The following is a 26591-nucleotide window of genomic DNA, read 5'->3' as shown; positions in this document are numbered from 1 at the left end:
TCACAAAAAGGGGCTGCACATGCACATAGTAAAACAAGCGCAGTCATCAAAACATTGCGACGGGGCGAGTCAACTAGAATCACCACCTATGTCTGTGTGTCTATTATTGTACATTGTTTTCACTGTAGAACTACATGCCTTAATGCCCTGTAAGCTGGGATTTGTGGTTCTCAAAGTCCCAGCATGTGGGGGATGCCTTCTGGGACTTGTAGTTCTAATTTGAAAACCAATGTATTTTTTAAATATTTTTTTTACACAACAAATATCAGCCTGCCACCCACAGCCCTGGGGTGTCGGGGACATCCCGGACATCAGCCCTGGACAGCACACTGGCTGTTGGAGCCCGGTGCTGGTTTCAAAATACGGGGGATCTTCAGTCCTTTTGTCCCCCATATTTTGTTGGAACAAGGACCGTCCAAGATCTCAGTTCTGATTTCTTAAATACAGGGGATCCACACTATTTTTTCCCCCTGTATTTTGGGAACCAGGACTGGCTCGATGAGCTCGGGGCTGATTATACTTGGGTAAAGGGACCCCACACCCTTTTTCTTTTTACAGAAATCTGCACACCCCATTACGGAACAATCACATTACAAAAAAAAAAACGCACATTTCCGTTACAATAAATCACCAGAAATTTGCACTCTATTACATTTGCCATTTTTTGGGCCAGAAATCGCAAATGTGATGTTCGATATGGTGTGATTTTTTTTTTTGTTAACTGTCGAAGAAAATCGCATCCTACTACATTTCACCCCTTCAATCTGTGACACATAAGAGCTGTAAGATTTGTCCGAATCTCCCGTTCTCCAATGCTGTAACACCTTCAGTCTTACCTTCAACAATCAACTCAATCACACTGATGGTTTCATTGCCATTGTCAGTTAATGCTACACAAGTGTAATTTGCAGTGTCTTTATAGTCCGCCTTGGTAATAGAGAGCTGCAGATTGTTAGTGGTCATTGATACTGAGTAACGTGAGGGCAGAGTGAATACACTGTTATTTTGTCTCCAAAACATTATAGCTGCTGGGTTGGCCTTGAATCCACAGGTCAATTCAACGTTTTTACCAACTTCCACGGTCATGTGTTGGTCTCCTGTCAGCTCAGGAACAACTACAAAAGAAAATAAACTTTGCATTCAACTGTAATCTAACCTGTGGCAGTTTAATGTACAGAACCCTAACATAATTTCGTTTCTCTGGATTGCCGGCAATTGATCAGCACATTTCACCAGACTTCACTACTGAGATCACCAGATAATCCTCTTGTGGGCGTTAAACCAAAGTGAACCATTTGGCATGCTTAACCCAAAACTTTGAGTAAAAAGTTGAGTGTCTTTTGAACCTAAAGACCCCTATACCATCTAAATCTGTGCAAAACATTATTACTTTGGTCTCTCTGGGCCAAATGTAATAGGGTGAGAGTTTCAGAAAGTGAGAGATTTTGGGAGAGTTTTCCCCTTTTTTTTTTTAAAGAAGCAATCAATTGCACTGCGAAACCAGGTTGATTTTGCCATGTAGTTGATTGCTGCTTTAAAAAAACATGGGAAAACGCTCCCAAAATCTCTCACTTTCTGAAACTCTCACCCTATTACATTTGGCCCTCTGTCATTCCACTACAGCTAACAAGTCTTTGTGGTCAGAGTACACATCAGAATACCAATTTAATGTGTTTCTGTTCAATATTAAATAAACTCTTTTACATTCTTTTTTATGTGCATTTGTTATCACAGAGTCTTTATATAATCAGCACTGTGAGGCATATAAAAGCATATTTTATAATGTTCTGTCTTTGTTCTTAAATAGTTAACATGATTTTTAAAGTATTACATTTATTCAGGAAAATGTTTGTTTTATCTCGGTTTGTTGTTTGTTTTGTTATCTCTGAATAAATGTGGTTGCGCTTGAATTTTTTGTTAAGTCAATGAGTGACTGACAACTTCTGCTCCCAAACTACTGTAAATCTGAGAAGCAGCGGTACTTGGTGATTAATGAGCAGATCAAAATATTTTTGTGAGAATGTAGTCATTTGTAGGCATTATATGCTATGTGGGTTCTAATAAGTTCTAATAATGACCGAGTTTTCAAGATTTTGTGACCTTAATATTGAGTATTCTGTAATCATTTTCTAATGCCTTAACCCAACTGGGGAGCATTATTACAGATTTTAGAAGTTATCAGTTAAAAGTATAATGGAAGTGCTACGGAGTCAGTGGCAGTTACTAGCAAAGTATGGTAAAATACACATTTCTCTGTAATCATAAATGTCTTTCATTAGCTTAGAGTTCCTAAGCTCAAGCGATTTTACAGTCAAAAGATCACCTTGCCAAATTATTTTAAATTAAATTTACTAATGACCAGTTATATTCTGTATTATTTTGAACATCTATTTAACTTTTATACAGTGAGTATTATTTAAGATATTTTTATTAAGCATTTAGAAACATGTCACTATGCTAACCAGAACATAATAGCTCAGAGTAATATATTATGACCAATTCTACATCACCGAAATATTGTCAAGGAATAAGTGTACACAGGCAAAATGCAATGAAGCACGTGTTTGAGCAAAGCAATTTCATAGACTGGGAGAAGGGGGATTCTCCAGGCAGTGACAAAACTATAAATTTTGTGCCCCTTAACAAAAAGCTCTCTCATCCCCCATACATTTATTATCATTTTTTTTACCTAAATACTTCTTGCCTACATGCTTGTAGCCAGGGGTTTCTTATTTGTTGTTCTTAAGTGGTTTATTTTTTGCTTGTTACCAGGGGATTAAATGCTCATTGCCAGGGAGTTACATGCTCCTTGCCAGCAGCAATCTATCTATCTTTCCAGAATCTGACCTCAGTGTAGTGATATACACTACACAGTAGGAACTTTAGCATATGCTTCCTACAGGGTAGTGGCCATTTTTGGAGGGACAATTTCAGCAGATTCAATAAGGCCGGACAGACCCAGTGGAATCTGCAGAGACCATGTGCCTCCACAGCTTCCGGTAACAGGAAGATTTTGTCTAAGGCTGGTTTCACACACTCCGGCTCCTGCCGGACGGTGAAATCCCGCACAGCCAGGGAGCCGTGCCGCACACACTAGTTTATCATGGAGGGGATGGCCACAGCCCGGCAGCCGTCCCTTCCAGTGGCGGGATCCGGCTGCAGCCGTGTGGCCGTCCCGTGTGAATGGACACAATAGTGTCCATTTACAACTAATGTGTGCGGCACGGCTCCCTGGCCGTGCAGGATTTCACCGTCCGGCAGGAGCCGGAGTGTGTGAAACCAGCCTAAGTATTCTGTTTTCAAAATAAGGGCTGGCCTGAACTGCTGACTGGACATTCCCCCAGTTTTAAAATGGTAGGACCCACCACTGGTAATAACCCATATGTTTAAGCAATGTGGCATTCAACCTAATAATTTGTTTCTTTATAAATGAAAAATCTGTACATCCAACTTTCAAAAGCCAAGTCAATAGTTACAAGTCAAATAGGTTAAACTCGATGGACTAACGTCTTTTTTCAGCCTTAATTACTTGTTACTATTACAATAATTGTAGGAGATCTACTCACAGAGAACATTCAGCTGTAGGGACCGTTTCATGGAGGTGTTACTCTTCAATAAACAGGTAAAGCTCACTCCATTGTCTCCAGTGGTCAGCTCTGGGATGCACACGTTACTGATGTTCACGCTATTATCAGAACTAATGGCCACCGGACTAGTTCCACGGTACCAGATCAAGGTCTCATCTGCAGTGTTGCTGACAACTTCACAACGGAGATTCGCAGACTGAGTAATGTTACGGGTTAACCGGCCATCATGTGCTTCATTATTCAATAAGAGTTCTATAGTGGTGGCTGAAATCAAAATATACATTATTATTTGTGTAAAATACACAATGATCTCCATAAATCCGAAGATAAATGTGTACACTATTGAAATGCTTGGTAAACCTGTCTTATCCGCCTAATTGTTACAAAATGCTAGTGGCAGGGAACCCGCCAATTGCAACTGGCCAAAACAAACATTCCAAATATGAGAAAAAAAATACTTTTAGCATGACAAGGGGGAGGGAGTATTCAATGAAGTCTGATTTTTTTTTTTGGCTAGCCATAAAAAAACCCGGACTTTACTATTCAATAGTAGCTGTTTTCGATTTCTTTCAGTCATGTTTTGCCAATGCAGTTGAAACTGCATCAGTGAAACAAATAAAAATAACCAAAAACGCCAGCAATTTTGACAAAAATACATGGATCAGCGAGTAATTCTTGATCCACATGATTTTCGTCCATGCCGGATTTTTTCGACCAATCGAAAAAGCTGCACTTTAATTGAATAAGTCAAATGTAAATTCGACCTAAAAACAGCAAAAAGTTAAGTTTTTTTCTACTAGTCAAAAAAAACTTCACCTTATTGAATACCCCCATAGTTGTAAATATGTATTCCAAACGTTTAAAAGTATTTCAAACGTTTAAAAGTAAAAGAATATAAAAAGAGGGTATATATATATATATATATATATATGTGCATGTGCGTGTGTGTGTGTGTGTGTGTATGTGTATGGATGGATAGATAGATAGATGAGGAGAGAGATCATGAAAGACAGCACTCAGCTACTAGGTTAGTATTTGGCATTCAGTTGCGGTGCACAGTCCTGTATTTAGTAAGATATTCACACTCACCCTCTATGCAGAAAGCTGGAAGGACCGGCACACACTGTAATTTTATTCAAGGCATGGAAAAGTATACAAACACGGCCCGACAGCCGTTTCAACTGTACTACACAGTTTTCCTCAGGGGCTAAGACTGACAGGCAGTTCCAGAAATAAATAGACAGGTGAAATTGCGCCAAAACTGTTTCAAACCAAAAAGGAGGCCACTGATTGGTTAATGTCAATCCGTGTCAGAACACAGGTGTACACCCCTAATAGGGGAAATAATTAATGCGCTCTTAAGGTGCATACACACAGGGGTGATTTTGTGTAATATCGCGGGAAATATGGTCGCTGAGTGACCATACTGCCCGTGATGGGAGCGTGCAATGGCGATATATTGCCGGGTGCGCGCTCACGTTTTTACCCCTGTAGTGATCGCTGGTCGCAGGAACATGCTCCTGCGACCAGCTGATTTCCACTGCCGGGCTCCCCCCTGCGTTTTTTTTTTCATCAGCGACCATCTCTGGTCGCTGATGAACAGGAGACGCAGAGCAATATATTGCTCAGCAATATATCTCCCCCGTGTGTACATGGCTTAAAGCTTCTGATACGCATTTAGACAAGCTTTAGAAGCGCATTAATTATTTCCCCTATTAGGGGTGTACACCTGTGTTTTGACACTGATTGACATTAACCAATCAGTCGCTTCCTGTTTGGTTTGAAATGTTGGCACAATTTCACCTGTCTATTTATTTCTGGAACTGCCTGTCAGTCTTAGCCCCTGAGGTAAACTGTGTAGTACAGTTGAAACGGCTGTCGGGCCATGTTTGTATACTTTTCCATGCCTTGAATAAAATTACGTTGGACTTATCAATTGAGTGCCGGTTCTTCCAGCTTTCTGCATAGAGGGTGAGTGTGAATACATATATATATATATATATATATATATATATATATATATATATATATATATATATATATATATATATATATATATATATACAATCAATCAACAATGATAATTACAGGAAAATATTGCAGAGACTTCAGGATTCTATGTCCTCATTATGTAACTGAGTATTTATTGTGCAGATCACCCACCTGTTGATGGATATGAAACAAACAGGAGCAGAGGTAACAGAAGAAAGTTTGTCATTGTTCTACTCCTTGCAAGCTGGTAGAGAAAAGGATGGAATTAGAAAGTTCCTTTATATTAATTTTTTTTGTATCAGGTAGATAGGTAACATTATTATTACACACTTGGTGACGCTTTTTGATGCATATTCTCATCATGCTGCCGTCCTGGAAAGTCACTAGAAAAGTGGGTGGGATGTGGAGGCAGAGTCACCTTGTCAGAGTAGGCAAGTACAGTATGATTTGATGTTTTTATTGTCATTCTGCTAGTGGGAAATCTTTTCTTCTATAGAAAAGTGTATGGTCATCAGTGCTTCCATGGTATAAGGTGTGCCCAAATGAAAAACAGTGCGACTTGTGCAAGGGTGCATGGAGCACCAAGTATGGACTACTTGCTGTAATGAAAGAAAGCAGCGGTGTATGATTGGAAGTTTGGGTACTTGTGTATTATCACGGCGCCCCCGACTTCCATCGCAGGTCATTGTACAACCAAAAATCGCGTCGCATGCAATGCGATGCAACCGATTTTAAGTCGCACATGCACCCAGATGCCAAATTCCTTTGTTGAATGCCCCCCAGACCCGATTTTAGATTGTACACCCACCCTGATGGGTAATGACTATGTGAAATGCCCCCCCCATTGTTAACGCCACCCCACTATCAACGCCATCCCGAAGCGTGGCGAGCGGCGGCGGTACACGTCCTCTGACCTTTTCATACCCCCACTATCCACGTCGGCGTGGAGTTGATTCTATATAGTGTGGCAAGCGCAGCGAGCCACCGAAGCGCGGCGAGGGGACGCGTAATACTTGTGAAGTTATGTGCATCCCCTCGCGGGGCTAGACACGCTTCAGGCTCGGTGGCTCGCTGCGCTCGCCACACTATATAAATTCAACTCCACGCCGACGTGGATAGTGGGGGTATGAAAAGGTCGGAGGATGCGTGCCGCCCCTCGCGGACTCGCTGCGTTTGTCACGCTTCGGGTTGATGTTGATAGTGGGGTGGCGTTAACAATGGGGGGGCATTTAACATACTTATTACCCATCAGGGTCTGGCTGGGCATTTAACATTGAAATTGCGTCACATCGCATGCCATTATAATGGCATCCGATGCGACGCGATATTAAAATTGTACACTCTGCCCGGGAAAAGCCTCAAATCGGTCCCATCGCATGCCTTAATTAGTGGTATGCGATGTGATGCGATGGGCACCGTGATAATACACAAGTACCGAAGTTTGTTTTTTGCTACCATCGTCCCTGGATGGCTGGAGCCGAAACCGGCAGGCAGCGATGAGTGTGAGTCTGCGGCTGGGCTCAAGCCTGTCGCCCCCCAGGTGAGTACAGATCTCATAGAAGATAAACAAGCTGAGGCCTTGGTCAGTGAATCTGAAACACAGCTGCGCTGCTGATCACTGGGTAAAGGCCCCCATACATTAGCCCGACTTGTCCTAGGGACAAGTCGGACCTGATGTCCCCGGCAGCTCCCCGGGAGGTTTCACACATGATGAGGCACTTGATGTGCCAAGTTTTGCATATGATAAATCGCCATGCGATTTATCATATGAAACTCCCGGGGAGCTGCAGAGGGAGAGCCGGGTAGAATCAGCTGGCGAGGGGCCGGGCATAGTAAACTGTCAAATAGGCAGCGGGCGGGGGGGCGTTGGAGAGCCGGGCTGGGGACACAGAGGCAGCGTGAGGGGGTGGATGCCGGTGAACAGACGAGGGAGCTGGGCAGGAGGTTCGGGGACTCACTCACTCTGCACTGCAAGCCAGGGGGAAAAAAAACAATACAAATGAATGGGAAGCCAGTGATTGGCTGAGAGCTCTCAGCCAATTGCTGATTGGCTCAGAGCTCTCTCAGCCAATCACTGGCTGCACGGGACCGCGCATCGGATCAGAGGGGATGTCAAAACATTTGATTTAGGCCGATTTCATGGCCCGATTCATCCGAATTGGGTGAAATCGTGCCCAAATCGTATAGTGTATGGGGGCCTTAAGGCAGTGGTTCCCAAACTTTTTCAAATCAAGGCGCCCCTGAGTATCAGAATTTTTTTTCATGGCACCCCTAGGGCAAAAGTGTCTCATTGATAAAATCATAAAAAATATTCAATTGAGTAAATTGTGTTTATATCTCATCCCTAGTGTCATTTATGTGATAATGGACAGGATTCACTTCTATTTGTCCACATTTTGCCTATTACTTTAGTCATACATATTTTTTTTAGGTAATGGACCACCAACCCAAGGCACCCCTGCAAGTCTTCCAAGGCACCCCAGGGTGCCACGGCACACAGTTTGGGAACCACTGCCTTAAGGTATACAGTATATATATATATATATATATATATATATATATATTTACATGCAAAATACCATGTATGTTTATATGTACTGAACGGCCCACCCTGCAATGTGTGGTCGGTGACATATATATATATATATATATATTGCTCGCCACTTACCACAGGTTAGAGTCCCCCTCTAAGTAGGTCATGGACCCCCACGAGGAAGACTAGCCTCTGTAAGTCAGGGTCCCGACTGTCGGGCATTTAACAGTCAGGATTCCAATATCGGTGTACTGATCGTCGGAATCCTGACTGTAGGGAGGTAATCCGGTACCCTTTTTTATACGCCTTTTTGACCAAGGTTTTTAGGGCTTGCGGTTTGTCCCAGATCTTCGCTCTGTCTGAACATAGATTGATTGTCCTGGATCTGTGACCCTGCTAGATACCAGTGTTATACAATAGCCTCAAAAGGCGCCACAGGTGAAGATAAAGAGTGCGGTTAACACTATTGTTGTGGGGTGATTAGTGATAATACACATAAAATTATACTTCCATTATCATAGGTGGAATTCCATCATACTTTTACTTCATAAACCAAGGTCTCATCTGATGGATTTGATGCTCTAAGATACAGATGTAGCCCTCCTCATTTAGCCTGTTAATTGGATTAAGTGAGTAATAGGATTACTATGCTAATCCCCTACTGTATTGTTCTATGTATTGCATTGCTGCTGAGAACAATAGGATAGCCATGGCTAGCCATGGTGAGCCACGACCAAAGGCACTGCCGGAGTCTATGTGGTACCTTGACCGGACAAGAAGGACCCAAGGACTCTTACCCTGCTGCGGTTATCCCAGACCTGGTACACGGGCAACGGATTGGTGACTATTGATACAAACATACGTTTGAACTGCTTAAAAAACAGTTCTGATACCCCTGCTGGTAATTGTCCCCTTTGCAGCTTATTGTCCGGAACTTTTTACATTTTGGATATTGTTCAGTGTATATGTTTTTTTGTTGTCTCATTTGTATTAAAACTGGCTTCAAGATTATAAGCACTCCTTCTTTTACATATCTTGGAGCATCAAATCTATCAGATGAGACCTTGGTTTATGAAGTAAATGTATGATGGAATTCCACATATGATAATGGAAGTATAATTTTATGTGTATTATCACTAATCACCCCACAACAATAGTGTTAAACGCACTCTTTATCTTCACCTGTGGCGCCGTTTGAGGCTATATTTTCTTTTATTGTCTCCATTGTATCTTTGTGAGGACTTGGGAATTTCCTCCATAAATAGCTTAAAGGGCCCCATACATCAGCAATTAATTGTGACAATTTTCAGATATGGAGATGATTGCCACAATTAATTTTAGATGTGTGGGCTCCCCCTTTTGGCAATCCCAATCAAAATCACCAATCGATTGCTTAATCAGGTTTTTAAACATGTTTAATAATCTGGTATTATCTGCAGATCTTTTTTATATGTGTGGGCATTCCCAATTCGTCTTCTCCATCTATTTACATTATGAACAGCAATCGATTGGGCAATTTCCAGATATGAAGATGCAATCTTTAGATGGAAAAATCTGCCGATCACTGAAATAAATCTGTAATGTGTGGGCAAAGTCAGATAGATTGTAAAATCCATTTATCTGGCCAAAAAATCCCTGTATCTGGAAATCCATAAATTGTGATGGCTGGTGAATGGGGCCCATTAGTGGCAGCCTTAGCAAGCGCAGAACTAGGGAAAACACACATTTTTTCTTGAGCATGGCCAGGGTTATACTAGCTGTTAAAGATGACATCATCTTCAAGCATTCACTGTATCCTAGAAGACCCGGGTCCGGATTGAATGGTGACTGGAAATAACCCAGTTCCGCACCCATGTGTGAGAGGCGATAAGTTCTAAAACCCAGGATCCGAACCAGGTTAAATCTGGGGATTTATGTGTGAAAGGCGTATAATTTAAAACAAAGAAACTACATGCATTATGTATGTAAGCCAATACAACAAAATAGTCAATAAGGTAAACTAAAAAGTAACACATTCTTATACCAGCCATCACATATTTGTATTGGTTCTAGATGAAAATATCTTAAGCAGTAAGCGATAGGATCTGCAACTAATAACATAGGGGTTGCAACACACTCTATAATGCTATTTTAATCATTATAACCAGGGCAGCCGAGAGGAATGCCGGGGCCCCGGTAAAATGTTGGGGGTGTGGTCTAAGTGTGGGAGGTGTGACCACCTCCCTCATTTAGGCTATGCCCCCAAAATGTTTACAGGGGTGAAAGAAAACTCTAAAAACTCTAAACTCAGTAGCAGCACACACCTACAGCATGTGCTGTGCTGACAGCAGGCTCAGCATGAGCTATCATGCTGTCACTGAGACGCTCATGCTGAGCCTGTTATCAGCACAGCACATGCTGAAGGTGTGTGCTGCTGCTTCTGCCTGGGAGGGATGGAGGGGGAAGGGAGGTGGTCGGACCAGGGCCCCTGCTTGGCCCCTCCAGCAAGCCTGGGCCCGGGTAATTAGTACCCGCTCCCCCCCCCTCTCGGCTGCCCTGATTATAACTACTTTCTAACCACAATCATTTATTTATTTATATGGCTCCACAAGGGTTCCGCAGCACCTACATAAAGAAAATAACGAATAGCAGTACAAGGCAATTTAGGATATGTACATGGTAAAAAAATATAGTTACATCAGGGGACAGGACACTGAAGCAACTATTAGAGTGGCTGATATATATATATATATATGTCTAAGAAAAGCACACGAAGAGAGAGGACCCTGCTCGTGAGACCTTAAATTAGTCACAAATTCCCAATTGCTAGCCAAATTATTTGCCAAAGATTTCAGAGTATAAATTCACCGTGTTGGAGGTTATTTCTGGTGGCCAACTTGAGACAAAGGTGAGGGAGTCAACACCGCAGCAACATACAGATAACAAGTGAAGCCAAGTCTACTCTGAGTCAAAAAGACTTCATGTATAACTGCTTTCTAGCTAGTTAGAAGCAATGTATTTACAAAACAGTAGGAGTACGCCGTTTCTGCAGACACGCTCTTAAAGTTATACATAATAATAAATGTATGTTCCACTTGGTGCTTATTGTTACACCATGTAATTGTCATTGACTGTTTGATTTATATGGTAGCTGTCCTTCAGCTGTATATATAAATATATTCCTTTATTTCCCTATCAGAGTAACAGAACAATTTCTTTGGTACTTGTGTAGTTTCATGGCGGCAGCTGGCTGCCTGCTCCTTCCGGGTCCGCGTCCGCTTGCCCACAACTCCAGGCCGACGTGGAATGTGGGGGTATGAATTATCCACGGCGGCGTTGATTTTATAACGTGTGGCATGCGCGAGGGGACGCGGACCCCGAAGGAGCGGGCGGCTAGCTGCCGCCGTGAAACTACATAAGTACCATTTCTTTAAATATGTTTACAATAAAAGTTATGTATTAGAATAAACGAGTGTGGATCGTATTGTCGACCCGATTTAGGTCGACAGTCATTAGGTCTACACCGTTGGGACGACAGCCAACTAGGTCGACAGGGTTCTAGGTCAACATGGGTGAAGGTCGGCAGGTATCTAGGTCGACATGGGACAATGTCGACATGGTATAGGTCGACAGGTCGCAAGGTCGACATGGGTTTTTTCACAGTTTTTTTACCCGAATGTCAACACAGTCGACATGGACACAGTTGGAAGTCAACCGCAGCCCCTTGCATCGCTCGCAATGCTTTGGGCACGGTGCCTTGCTGCACTTGCAACACTATTTTATTCTCGCACCACGCCCTAGTGAATGGTAGGGCATGAAGTACCGCCTGCCAGCACATGTCGGCTCAAAAAACAGTGAAAAACCCATGTCGACCTAACGCTTGAAACCGTGTCGACATTGTCCCATGTCGACCTAGACACCTGTCGACCTAGAACCCTGTCGACCTTGTTGCCTGTCGACACAATGGTGTCGCCCTAATGACTGTCGACCTAAGTCGGGTCGGCAATACGACCGTATCCTGATTAAACATTAGTAGGTACATTTACCAAGGTGTGGGTATGCAGAAGTGGAGATGTTGCCCATAGAAACTCAATCCGAATCTGTGTATCATTTATCTAACGCCATCTAGAAGATAATAGCCAGAATTTAATTAGTTGATATAGCCAACATCTCTGCTGCTTAAATCCTGCACTTTACTATATATACCCCTGCTGCCGCTATTTCCGATGGATGAAAAAGCGGCAGCTCCCTATTCAATGCGATCTCGAATCCTGCAGTCGATCAGACCGCAAACTGGCCAGGATCACGGCTGCCGGTACGGATCGACAGCCGTGATTCTGGATTGCATACCCCCTAAGTGTGCCTCCACAGTTACTCCTCTTCTGTTTGAGGGGAACGTAAGACTACATATTCCATAGACTCAGTTGTATGGATAGAACACACCATAGACTAAAGTTACTAACCCAATCTCTTACCTGATGGTGATACTGGAGAGCTTCAGTTACCTGTCTCTATGGAATGAGCATATTTGTGTTCTTGGTTCTGTTCTTATTCTATTTTAATTCTCTACTGACGTCAGGGTCAATGCCTGAGAAGCTACAGGTCAAGGTCTACACTTTATGGACTCTAAGTAAATATAAAAGCACTTGCAAGAAGAGAATTCTTTATTGTTGCGTGAAGACAAACTTGTTTCAGGGTAATTTAATGACTGGGGAGAGGCCTTTCAGAGACTGAGAAATTCAAAGACTTCTGGCTTCTAGAATGCTTTCTGTGCCATTCACCTTGTAAATGTCCACTAGAAAATAGATTACATATTCTTCAGGAACACCCAATGTACATTAGTTTTGAATTAGAAAAATGCAATGAGAAAAATGTACATCGGAGGCCTATTCCTGTACCACAAACATTACAGGCTGATAATTGGACCTCAACCCTCAACTTCTGTTTCCTTGTTAGCCTATAGATGTCCCAGCTGACATGTTCTCTTCCACTGCACAGTTTGTGATGTGAACAGTGGCGTAGCTAGACATTAGTAGGCCCCATAGCCAAACTTTGTAAGGGCCCCCTATTTAGCAACTGATGGTAATAAATGTATATAACACATATAACTTAGACTGTAAAGATGGGTCCCCTTCAGCTCGGGGGGGGGGGGGGGGGTGATGCAGCGGCGGCTGAGTCGCTCCACAGGGGGGATTAGAGTTGCGGCTGCTGCAGCTGAGTTGCTCCACAGGGGGGGGGGGGTGTCAGGGGCAAACGCGGGGGGTTTCCAGAGGAGCGGAGCAAAGCACAGAAATGGACACTTAGGGGACCCAGTATATGCCGGGTCAGTTAAAGTATTATAGATAGACCAAATGTATATAAATAATAATAATAATAATAAAAAAAAAAATATATATATATACATACAGGGGCGTCAACAGCAGGGTAGACCCCTGGGCATAGCAATATATTGGGGCCCCTAGCGATCCTCCAGCGGTAGGGGTGTTGGAAGCTTAGATGTCCCGCGGGTGGTAGGGGGTATTATATCAACTGCTCAGCATGTAGGGCCTGGATCAGTAATTTCCACTAATTACACCTTTACTGCACAGTTGGTGGGAGATGGGGTGGGAGAAGGGGGCATTGGGCTGAATGAAGGGGCCCTGATACACAACCTCCAGGGTGGTAAAGGATGTTTAATATGCAGAGGAGGGGTGTATAGTGGAGTGGGCTTATTATTCATAATTTTCTGGTGGGAGGACAGCTTGCTTGACTGCAGATATCTCCAGTTCCCGGAAATAAATTTCTTAGATTTTAATGGAATTAAAAACTAGAGAATCCCACCCACTGGTGGGCGGTAGTGAGCCGGCCAGCAGCAGTAGCAGCAGCAGGAAGCTACTACCGCATTCCGCAGAGGAGAGGATCAAGAAGAAGCAAGCTGCCTGCAGCTATTATGTAAGTATTCAGTCCCCCCACCCCGTCCCCCCCGCCGGAGCCCACCTGTCTGTACTACCTTGCTGCGCTGCCGCCTGCCAGGCGTTGACAGACTAGTCAGTCAGTCGCAAGTCATCAGGCCTGGCCAGGCTGGCCTACAGCTACAGCAGCCAGTGGGAAACTTCGGCAGCGGGCGGCGGCAGCCCCTGCCCCCGCCGGCAAGTCAGCGTCAGCAGCACAGACAGCGAGTGAGCAATGCTCCTGTCTTGTAAATCTCCGGTGGATGGAGGAGCTGCCGCCGCCCGCCCCCCTCCCCCCGCCCGCCCAGCTACTCGGTGACACTGCGACCATCCCTCTCCCTCTGGATGGTGGCAGTGATTTTTACACGGTGGTGCTTGCTTCCCCCCTCTATGGGGGGGTTTCATCCTCCTCTGCATGGTGGCAGTCATTATTTTTTCAAGGTGGTGCGGGTGGGGGGGGGGTCGGGTGTCACTAGCAGTTATTTTTTTACACAGTGGTGCTTGCTTCCCCCCTCTATGGGCAGGTTTCATCCTCCTCTGGATGGTGGCAGTTTTCATTTTTACAAGGAGGTGCCGGGGGGGGGGGGGGTATCCTGTAGGTTTGCCTAGGGCGCCTAGATGCCTTGCACCGGCCCTGATCCCACCTATCAAATGGTATTGGGGACTAGGGGATCAGAGTTCAGGAGGCAGAGCGATCTGCCAACGAGTATATAAAACTACATACCAGGTGTGTGGAGCTGGAGCAGTAACCAGCTGATGGAAGGCTGATATCTCTGGTTGTGAGAACATTAGAAACAAGCGGCTAGTGTCCATCAAAGGGGGAGAGTCCCAGGTTTTGGAATATACCCTCAGAAAAACTCTGTCAGACAGAACCTGAAATATCTGACTGGGAAGAGCAATTAACAGGCTTGGATGGGGACCACTGCTTTGAAGTCAGATATCTCTGGTTCCCAAGGGCCGATTTTTAAAATTCTGATACCTATGGAAAGAGGGGACCTTTAGCTTTTCAGGTACTCAGAAACCCCCCCTGCGTGCGCTACTGGGTGTGGGGAGATTTGCGACCAGCCCCCATCGCTTACCCGCTCTATGGCGGAGGAGGGGGATGCATCACCGCTGAGTCACTCCACGGGGGGTGTGTGGGGGCATTTGCAACCAGCCCCCACCACTCACCCGCTCTATGGCAGGGGAGGGGGATGCGCCGCCGCTGAGTCGCTCCATGGGGGTGTGTGGGGGATTTGCAACCAGCTCACCCGCTCTATGGCAGTGGAGGGGGATGCGCCATCACAGAATCGCTCCACGGGTGGGGGGGAGGGGGGTGGTGCGGGCGTGGCTCACCTCGATCCAAGGGGGGACCTACTCCCAAGTACCGCAAATGCCTGAAGCTGCCTAGTGGTGGCGCCGACCCTGGTTACACCCTTGGTGATGTATTGTGTAGGATTTTACATCATATAGTAAGTGTAATTTATTGTGTTCTAACGAATGCACGAGACTAGCATTACACCTACACAGCGGTACACAATTTACAACTGTCTGTATTTATACAAATATTTGATGAAAATAAAGTTTTTTTGTATAATAAAAAATAACTATATCACAACACAGGTCTGTGTCATGCTGGGCCGGGGGGCAAGGTGCCATCTGCCCCCCAGGCCGCTCTGGCATGTGTGCTGCGGGCCACGGCCGCCTTACTGTTGTTTTTTTTTGCACTGCCGGTGGCCATGTTCCTGTAGTCTATTAAAAGATTTCTGCGGCCACAGGAACATGGCCGCCGGCCTCCACGGCTACGTGGAGGAGGGCCCGGCTGCCTGTTCCCTCTATTCATCCGTCGGCAGTGGCAGACGCTGGGTGGACGTCATGACGATGACGCCTCCCACCCATGCGTCTGCAGATGAAGGACGGCAGGCTGCAGGTTAGACATTCGGGGGGCCGCAGCAGGACAGGCCGCACTGCAGAATTAAGCAGAAGTGACATTTCTGGGACCCGCAGCAGGACAGGAGAAAATACAGTAAGTGAGCATTAAACTCACAAAAAAACAACAACGATATTTCTGTATAATAATAATATTAATGCAATGACACCACAGGCTGCTCCCCCTGTATAATAATTACTATTATTATATTATACAGGGGGAGCAGCCTGTGGTGTCATGGCATTACTTTTATATTATACAGGGGGAGCAGCCTGTGGTGTCATAATTATTATTGTACAGGGGGGGGCAGCCTGTGGTGTCATGGCATTATGCCATGACACCACTGGCTGCTCCCTCTGTATAATAATAAGGCCATGACACCACAGGCTGCTCCCCCTGTATAATATAAAAGTAATGCCATGACACCACAGCCTGCTCCCTCTGTATAATAATAATGCAATGACGCCACAGGCTGCTCCCCCTGTATACTAATTTGTGTAATGGCATTACTATTATTATATTATACAGCGGGAGCAGCCTGTGGTGTCATTGCATTATTATTATTATTATACAGAGGGAGCAGCCTGTGGTGTCATGGCATTACTTTTATATTATACAGGGGGAGCAGCCTGTGGTGTCATAATTATTATTGTACGGGGGAGCAGCCTGTGGTGTCATGGCATTTTGCCATGACACCATAGGCTGCTCCCTCTGTATAATTAATAATGCTATGACACCACAGGCTGCTCCCCCAGTATAATATAAAAGTAATGCCATGACACCACAGGCTGCTCCCTCTGTATAATAATAATAATGCAATGACGCCACAGGCTGCTCCCCCTGTATAATATAATAATAGTAATGCCATGACACCACAGGCTGCTCCCTCTGTATAATAATAATGCGCTACTTATGGGCCAGTGCTCTGGACTTGCCCCCCAGGATAAAATTTGCCAGCCAGCCCCTGGTGTCATGTTATTACAGAGAATTATCATTGTGCTTTTAGAGAACCTGAATTGAATATTTTTTTTACAGGGAGCATAGTCTGAAAATCCTTTCGCATTACTGTAGTGAGGCATTAACTAAGTAAAACATGAAGCACACATTTACCACAAGAAGGAGCCACTAGATAAGTCTGACAATACTAGTGGCAATAGATTAGCGTGACAAGATAAGCAGTCATCAAGTTATTTGTTCCTGCATTGCATCCCTTGGATAGGCACTATATTTGCAGGGCAGCCAAGGGGGGTGGGGGGAGGGGTACTAATTGCCCAGGTTTGCAGGGGCCCCCTGGTCTGACCCCTCCGTCCCTCCCGGGTAGCAACAGCAGCACACACTTCTACAGCATGCGCTGTGCTGACAGCAGGCTCAGCATGAGCATCTCACTGACAGCGTGAGTGCTGCTGCTGAGATTACAGTTTTCAGAGTTGTCCTTCATCCTCTAAACATTTTGGGGGTGTGGCCTAAGTGTGGGAGGTGCCCACCCCTCCTATACATAGGCCACGCCCCCAAAACGTTTTACCGGGGCCCGGCATTCCTCTCGGCTGCCCTGTATATTTGTATGTCATTTTTTTTATTGTTTTGTATTTCTAGAGGTGAAGAGTTTCCAGGAATTAAAAAGGCATGAATAGAGGGGTAAAATATATCACAAAGACTTTTAGAGAATTACAATATGAATAAACAGCTGAGGATCTGATTCAAAGGTGGATGAAATGTTTGTAGATTTCTGTGATTTTTTTTTTTTTTTAATACATTTTTTATTAAGGATTGAGTGAATTTACAATATCTTTTCCTTTATCAGTAATATTATGTTCGACAAATATTTGACAGACAATTTTTGCATATACAGAAAAAAAATATTTGTTTTTTTCCCCTCTCTATATAAAAAAAAGATCAAGACATGAAATGTAAAAACAATATTAATTCTGGTGGACACGACCAAAAAGACACCCTACTGGACCGGCAGGTCTATTGGACTAGTCCCCGTGAGGGCACGAGTCTCGTACCACTGTGTGGAGCAGAAGCATTTGTAAATCTGTTTTTTTAACTCATTGGACAGAGAGTCAATAAAATCCTCCCAAATTTGAAAAAACGTCTCTGTGCGATCTTCTTTTTGGAGGGATGTTTCCACCCACTTCATATGGAATATGTGGAATAGTTTGGCCCTAAACAGGGACACGGAAGGGGGTTCTTTGTATATCCATTGGTGTAGAATACATTTACGGGCCACTGCTGATATAATTAGCATAATTTTTTTGCTATCACGTAGGATCGGCATCCCAGAGGGAAAAACACCTAAGATCGCCCACTCTGCTGATAAGTAGGAATATAGGAGGAAATTCCTCAACCTGTTTCCAAAAGCATTTTATTACTGGACAATCCCACATTAAGGGGGAAATTTACTAAGAATACGAATACTAAAAATAGTATTCGTATTCTTAATACAAATGAATACGACTGCATATGGCTGTTTCAGCCATATGCAAAGTCGTGTTCCGGAGGGGAATTTACAAAGCAGTCAAATACGACTGCTTTGTAACCCTACGATGGCGTAAACATTCGTATTAGCGGCCGTATATATGGCCGCTAATAGGAATTCATACAGGCAGTCTGCACGGATCAGTCAGATCCGTGCAGGCTGCAATGTGTAACAAAAAAAATAAATAGAAAAATAAATAAAAACGGAGTGAGGTCCCCCCCACAGCCGTAACCAGCACCAGGCTGAAAGAGCCGGGACTGGTAATAACAAATCAGGAAACCCGGCAAATAGGGGTTCCCCGGTTTTTTTAAAACCAGGCTCCAGGTCCGGGGCTAGTTCCCAAAATACCGGGGGGGGGGGGGGCAAAATGGCTAGTGTTCCCCCGTATTTTAAGAACCAGCCCTAGGCCAAACCAGCCAGCAGGGTAATGTCACAGCCGAGGGACACTTATTATATAAGTTCCCTGGGGGAGTGGGGACCCCCCCCCCCAATAAAGGTGTCCCCCCCCTCCATGACTTACCTGGCCAGGCTGAAGCCTGGTGCTGTCCCCGGTGACCCTGGAGCGGTGGTCACCGGGCTGATTAAGCGTAAAAGAAAGAATTAACTATTGTTCAATACTGTGGAACTATAAGTCCCAGCAATCCTCCCCCGCAAGCTGGGACTTGGCGAACCACAAGTCCCAGCATGCGGGGCATTAAAGGGCCCTCTGGCATTTGTAGTTCCACAGTATGAAAAATAGTCAAATAAACACACACACAGACACATGAAAAATAAAACGTTAATACATCCAAAGCCCACACATACTGATACTTACCTATCTTGTTCCCATCGGTAGGTCCCTGGGTCCGGGGTCTAGTGCGCCTGGGTCCGGGGCTCCAGGGTCTGGGGCCTTGATTCCTGGGTCCGGGGCTGCAGAGTCCGGGACCTGGGTTCCAGAGTCCGGGGCTGGTCCGGGGTCCAGGGCTGCAGAGTCCGGGGTCCAGGATCCAAAGAAATCCATAGGGGTACCTGTGGAAGGAAATCCAACTCACCAAGCTCATCCGGCGAAGATCTGTACACTTCTGTCCGACGTAGTCCTGGTCTTCAGAAAATAACAAACGCTGGCTATTCCGGCCGGTACCGAGGAGAGACGCAGAGATGTTTCATCTTCCGCGCCTCTCCTCCGAATGATTCTATTGGCCGCCTAGCGGCCAATCAGGAGCCGACTTTCTCGGCTTATTCAGATTATTCTTCAACCTGTAGCATGCACAGCTGAGGAGGACAATACACAGGCAACCGTTACTGAAAGGCCCTCAGTTGTGCTTCCACCCCAACAAACACCACTCACCCAGCCACTCCCTATACCCTCTTCAGCAGATGAATTAGCACGCTCTTTAGATGCTTCAAAGTTCAAACATAAACAAATTTTATTTATGGAAACACAAAGCCAGCAAATGGGCAACATGCAAGGCTATCTTTGAAATATATTCCAACAACTCGGGCCCAGCTCTAAAAAGAATAATGTATAATGTTACACATTTTCTTTTGTTTTATTTTGCTAATTTGTGATTGTACCATTTGTACTTGTAATTTGAGTTCGGAATACTGCCAATTTACCTATATTTTCAATATAGGTAAACTCAATTATTGATGTTAACATGTGTCTGAGTTTCTTTTCACTTCAAGTATGTGTATAGTGGGTGTGTTTCACAAAAATGGAGTGTTTGCCAATGTAACTGAGCATTTTGACTGTATTTTCTGTTGCTATTGTTTTTACAATACTTAATCTATAGAGTTACCTGGGAATATCTGCCGTATGAGCTCACTACGCATCACATCCCCCCTCCGTGCACTCCTAACTATCACATCCCCCCTCCGTGCACTCCTAACTACCCTGGGTTTTGTAGCTTCAGCTTCCTGCACGACTGCTGCAATGCCATCCTCCACATAGGGCGGTATTCAATGAGAATACCTGCGAGGTGCAGCGAATCCTTTTTAGGATTCGCTGCACATTCGCCACGTTCCGGAGCCGGCGGGCTCCGGTATTCAACGTGTCAGGGGCTCGCTGCCCCTGACTGGCGAATATGAGCTCCTGCGGCGATTGCCGCAGGGAGCCTGAGGACGGTGGCAGGCAGAGAGATGGAAGTCTCTCTGCATGCCCCAGAACTTTGTGGGGGGTAGGTGGGCTCCCCGGGTGCCAGGCAGCACAGGCTGCCCCCCAGGGGTGCCAGCAGGGGAGCGTATATTCACTATACCCCGATCGTAACGAACGGGTGCAGTGAATATATGAATATGTAATGAGCGGCTCGGCTCCGGCGCCCCCTGCTGGCTGTTGTGTAAAAAAAAAAAAAAAAAAAAAAAAAAAATTTTTTAATTAAATATATATTCATGTGCTTACAGCACATGAATAAAAATAGCATGCCCCTCCTCAAAATAAAATTCCTGATTTTTTGACACCAAATGTAAAAAACAAAACACTTTATTTTAAAAGTTCACATTCCACTTCACCATAAAAAGATAGCGATTGCTACTCGGTGAATCATGGTGAAAAAAACCTTCAAATGTATTCGCCATGTGGTCATTGAATAGGGTGATTCACCGTTTTAGTCAGAAATTCGCCAAACAGCACAAATTCGCCATAAAAACATGGCGAATCAGGCTCATTGAATACCGCCCATAATGTGGTTGGGCCACTGCAATGTTACGTAGCATGCAGCAAGCCTGGACGATGATCACTACATTTGCTGGGTGGTAAAGCAGTATACCCGATGATTGGTCCAAACACCTGAACCAACTTTTCAGCACCCCAAAGGTGCGTTCCACTACATTGCAGGTGGCAATGGGCCTTATTCTGGTTCACTCTTTCTGACAAAATCCTTCTTAGATGGACAAAACCATGTGCACTGCAGGGGGGCAGGTGTAAAATGTGCAGAGAGAATTAGATTTGGGTGAGTTATTTTGTTTCTGTGCAGGGTAAATACTGGCTGCTTTATTTTTACACTGCAATATAGATCTCACTTTGAAGTAAAACCCCACCCTAATCTAACTGTCTCTGCACAAGTAACATCTGCCCTACCTGCAGTGCACATGGTTTTGTCCATCTAAGAAGGATTTTTTTTTAGAGAGATTTAACTAGAATAACCCCCAATGTGTGCATCTATATAGTGCAAATCAAATGTAAATTGTATGAATTGTATGTAAATAGTACAGAGATAGCAAAGATTGTATAGAACTTGAATCTTAAGACAAATAGCAAGGGAATCTCACCGTGTATACACACCATTATTAGATTTGCACTGTAGTCATTACTGCCCTGTCTATCTGGGTTTCGATTTGTGCTGTCACGGGAGCGCGCATTGGGATCGCAAGGTAAAAAAACCTGTGCGATCTGCATACGATCTATGTGCGATTTTGACTATATAGTCAAAATCTAATATCAAATCTCACCGTGTGTACACAGCATTAAGGTCCTGCCACTCGGCCTCACAACGTGGGGATGTGATATATGTGCGCCACATCTTCTTCAAAACAATTAATAACGGAGTTAAATGTTTAGAGAAAGTGGCTTGTGACACCCCAACAACCATGAGATTACAGACCGAGTGGAGCCTGTGGCCAAGAAGTAGAGGGCACACATTTATTTTTGCAGCCCAGACACTGCATAGTTGGCACCACCACAAGGGTCCAAATAATTTTTCACCTGCTCATATAAGTTCAACAGGTTAGTGCAGTTCAGACAAAACATCCCCACAACCTGTTGATCAGAGAGGAAGTCCAGGTACGGCCTAGCACGATACCTACGTGAAGCACACAATAATAATTGGGGTACCTGGATCTGGTGCACAGAAGCCTCTCTCCTCCTGCGCAGCTCCTCCAAATGACCAAACTCACAAACAACCAACTCCACTCTGCAAAATCTCCATCTCTCAAACCCTCACAGGTGGACTTAATTATGTTGGGGTATATGTAGGAGAGTTTATGATTACAGTTGGGGACACCTGTGGTCAGGGGCGGATTGGGATGTAAAACCAGCCCGGGAAATTTATGGAAGCATCCATCTCAGTATAGCCTCCAATGCGAGCAAATCAGCGCTCTGTATGCAACCACTATCAGCAACTTGCCTATATTACTCCGATAGCACACCCATACTGTGAATAGCTGACCACCTGTAACCCGAAGGAAAGCAAAACACATTTATAATAGACTTGTTGGTGCTTGCACATCAGCAACTCTGTATGAACACCATTATATTGGCCACCAAATACATAAATAAAAAGCATTGACCCCACAGGAAAAAAAGCCTGACCCACAACAGGTAACAAACATACTGACCCCCAATAGGGGGGAAGGGAACCCCAAAGAAAATAAAAACCTATGCCCCCACACAAAAAAAAACACACTGGCCCCCAAAGAAAAATAAACATTCCTGCTGTACGTTGTATTAAAGGCGAGCAGTGCGTCCGGCACCACCATTACATTACACAGTGGGCAGCACTGCAGCCCTGACCGCATGCTGCTCCTCCGCTCATTAAGGGAGCGCCTCTCTCATACTTGGGGGTGAAGGCATATATATATATATATATATATATATATCTTGCAGAAAGGTCCGGCACTATAGACTGGCTCCTGCTCTCCTGATGTTACTTGGCCTGGGTGCCCGCTGGTCACTGGGGGTGAACCCAGTGCATGTATATCATAGACAAGGATGAGCGTCACTCCAGGTGCATGCTCATCCTTGTCTATGATATATATATATATATATATATATATTCTTTGGGTAGCTCGGCACTGCTGCTAAATAAAGTGAATGTCCGTGGTGCCTTCCCTAGATTAGATACAGATGCGGGACCTCACTGGACCGGGTCAGGGACTCCAATAAGGTGGGCGGCACTCCGACGTAGTAATTTTCAAATAAAGTTCTTTATTGTAGTGGTGCCATATGCCGACGTTTCGAGGCGCTGAGCCTCTTTTTCAGGGCGTGCAAAATATATCTGGGAAATAAAGTGCTTTTGCACAGCACTTTATTTCCCAGATATATTTTGCACGCCCTGAAAAAGAGGCTCAGCGCCTCGAAACGGATAGGTTGCTAAGTTGCTCAGTTCATTGTGCTGTATCTACCCGGGAGAGTGTATCCGACTTGATAATATGTCGCAAGCTTCAAATTTTTTTGATGAAGCCTCATTAAGGGCCTTATTCTGGTTGGTGCGGCCGGGCCGTACGCGTACGTTCCGGGGTTTTTCATGATCTGCGCATGCGTACATTCGCTAATGCGCAGGCGCGAACACTCCACAACGCTTACGGACGGGTCTCTCCGTGCGAAAAAACCTGTACGCGAGAGTACGGGCATTGGGGGCGGCATAGGGGCGTGTTGAGGGGAGCGGCCGAAATAATGAGGGAAAATGGGCGTAAATATGGGCGTACACGGGGGTGTGCACCAAAAATGAACGGTGCTACTACCGCACGATCGCCTAAAGCACCGTTCATTTCGGACACAAAACAGGCGCCCGCTAACCGCCAGCTCAGACCACCCCTACAGATACCGCATGCCTGCGTGCGCCTGGGTTTGCTAATTTACGCTGATTACTACTCAAACACATACACCTGAATGTAATAAGCAATGCTGCAGTCTATTAAGTCCAAACCATGATTTCACTACCTGCAAGCCACACACAGCACTCAAACACATTGGAAGCTTATCTTTCTATACTTCTCTACATTTAAAGGTTTGTTTAATTTAAGGTAAGAATCTTTTTAAGACCTGCTTATATATGCTAAGGTAGCTATTTGTTAAACAGTTATACACATTCACTACGTGCTTTCATAGACTTTACACAGTAGCACACTCAATCTACACAAGTCGACATGTGTCAACGTGTTCACTCTAATACAAACATAGGTTTTGTATTTATGATACAATAACATAAACCACATCTAACACCTACAAAGGATGTTTCAGCAATGTTTTAAGCCCATGCCCACTATTTTGCACACAATCTTTGTATAGTACCCAAAATACAGAACTGTACCACTATCTGATCTGCTATGAATTGGATTTTACTACACTCTGGATGTAAGATGCCACCAATCACATTATTGCACTCACATCTCTCTAACAAAGGATTCCTACATCTGCTTATGGCACTGTAAAATCATATATATTTAAAAAGTTATACATGTTTGTTCACAAGCAATTTTCTCATGTTTGGCCGATTCACACATCTTTTTTTAGGGAGGACACATATGCATTCCTACACAAATGTACCTTTTGACCCTTGTTTGTCTGCCTCACCCACTCCATGAGGAAAGCATTGTTCTGGACCTGCTTTTACCTACTACTGTAGGAGCTACCTCACCTGCACACAAACTGCTTTCTCACCTATTAAGTTGCTTTGCACATGTGCTGACACAAACTAATTAGCAGGGAAAAGTTGGATAGGAACATGGGAATGGCCATGGAGAGGGTTACACATGGGAAACTTCTACCACACATCAACAAATGTTCAAAAATACCCTGGTCAGTAAGTACACATAAATGTAGTATTTGTTTCACACAAGAAATTACACATACAACAATTTTGTTTTAATTGGTAAAATAAATTTATTTGCTGTTCAGCATCACAGCTTATTTGACACTTTAATGTCATAAATCAAATAAACAAATAAAATAGACACAAAAATAAAAAAACAGCCAGAACAAGAGGTTGCATATCTCCAAACATGTGTTACCCTGCAAATGCAATGGTGAAAGAAATGGGGACACCAGAATACGTACTGCAACAACCAGGGTGAATACTAAGCAAGATACACACCACCAAAAATTTATCCTGCATTTGTAGAGGTCAAAATAAGAACTTTAATGCCCATGGCACGAAAATGGATCGATGGCCAACTCAGGAAGTGGATGTCCAGTGCAATTTAAACATTTGGGGTCCAACCACAGAGGAAGTGAACCAGGTCTCATTATTTGGGCCCTTTTTTCCCCCTTTTAGATGGGGCCTTGGGGACAGGGGCCTTTGGCTCAGATGGCTTGCGGCGTCTTCCCCTAGTGGACACAGGAGGGTCAGCAGAGGTGGAAGGTTGGGGAGCAGCTTGGGGTGGGCCAGCAGATGGGGGATTGTCCCTTAGGGACCTGGCGGTGGTCAGCAGCTCCGCAAGAATTTCATTCTGGCGGCTGAGGTGTTGGCCAATGCTTTGCATGCCAGCCGCCAGAGTGTCATTCATGCGGTTGAAGGCCTCACACTGCTGCCTGTTTGTGGCCTTCCAATCCGCCAGAAATTCCCCAACCTGCTGCTGACGGATCGCAGCATCCACCCCTTGCTGCTCGATCCTCTCCAGCATCACCATCACGCTGGCATCCCATGTCTCCTGTGGCTGGGGGTGTCGTCTTGGTGGAGGCTGGACCACTTGCTCCACCTGTGGCTCTGCAGAGGAAGATGCTGCCGGTTCATCCTGGGTTTCTGCTTCTTCTAGGATAATAATTGAAAACAATGTCACCATCACATACGCACAAAAAAATATCTTTCAAAATACAATGCATTACTGTGACTTACCATCAAAAGCAGCAGCAAAGACCTCCGCCGGGAGCTCACTATCCATATTGGATATCCCCCTGACCTCGGCCACATCAATGACATCCAAGTCGTCCTGCTCCAGGGGGGTATACTCCAAATTATCTGGCATAGGCCCTCTCCCGGTGGACATGCTGTGGTTGTACCGGTCAGTCATCTTCCTCTTCAGTGTCGTTTTGAAGTCTGTCCACCTACAAGTTTAAAAATACAAATATCACCATGAGATATGTGCACCACTGTGCTACGTGACATTTCCTAGTGTGGGTGATCTTATGTTTTTTAGCCATATGTGTCCCACACACACATTAATGTCTCCATTAGGAGGCATTTCAGTGTCTCATCTCATTCATTAGGCCACTAAATGCACATACATAGATCACTATGCAGAAATGACATCATCCATGGCCAAATTATGCACCTCCACCTGTTGTGAAACTACACATTCCACCATAGCTTGACAGTGTGGTTATTATGGAGTAATTTAACTATGGGATGGCATACTGGGATGTGTAGTTTCTCACCAGCTACATGTGCACAGTTTGGTCATTCTTGTTTCAGTAGCATCATATGGAACATGTTACAACAACTCTTTCAAAAACACACTTTCTCTTGTCCCATCACATACTTCACATACT

General features: G+C 44.6%; 1 protein-coding gene across 1 annotated transcript in view; it reads right to left on the bottom strand.

The window, feature by feature from the left end:
• Positions 1 to 26591, bottom strand: part of TMIGD1 (transmembrane and immunoglobulin domain containing 1) — a 92973-nt gene that overhangs the window by 25480 nt on the left and 40902 nt on the right. Inside the window, exons 2-4 of the mRNA XM_083170986.1 lie at positions 5751 to 5823; positions 3567 to 3851; positions 837 to 1115 (exon numbers count right to left, since the gene is read on the bottom strand). Coding sequence (XP_083027112.1) covers positions 837 to 1115; positions 3567 to 3851; positions 5751 to 5805 — 619 coding nt within the window. The 5' untranslated portion in view covers positions 5806 to 5823. The remainder of the gene's footprint in view (positions 1 to 836; positions 1116 to 3566; positions 3852 to 5750; positions 5824 to 26591) is intronic.

The sequence above is a fragment of the Crinia signifera genome, chromosome 2 (genome assembly GCF_055691185.1).
Source record: "Crinia signifera chromosome 2, ASM5569118v1, whole genome shotgun sequence".
Taxonomy (NCBI): domain Eukaryota; kingdom Metazoa; phylum Chordata; class Amphibia; order Anura; family Myobatrachidae; genus Crinia; species Crinia signifera.
This window is presented reverse-complemented; position numbering and strand designations above follow the sequence as displayed.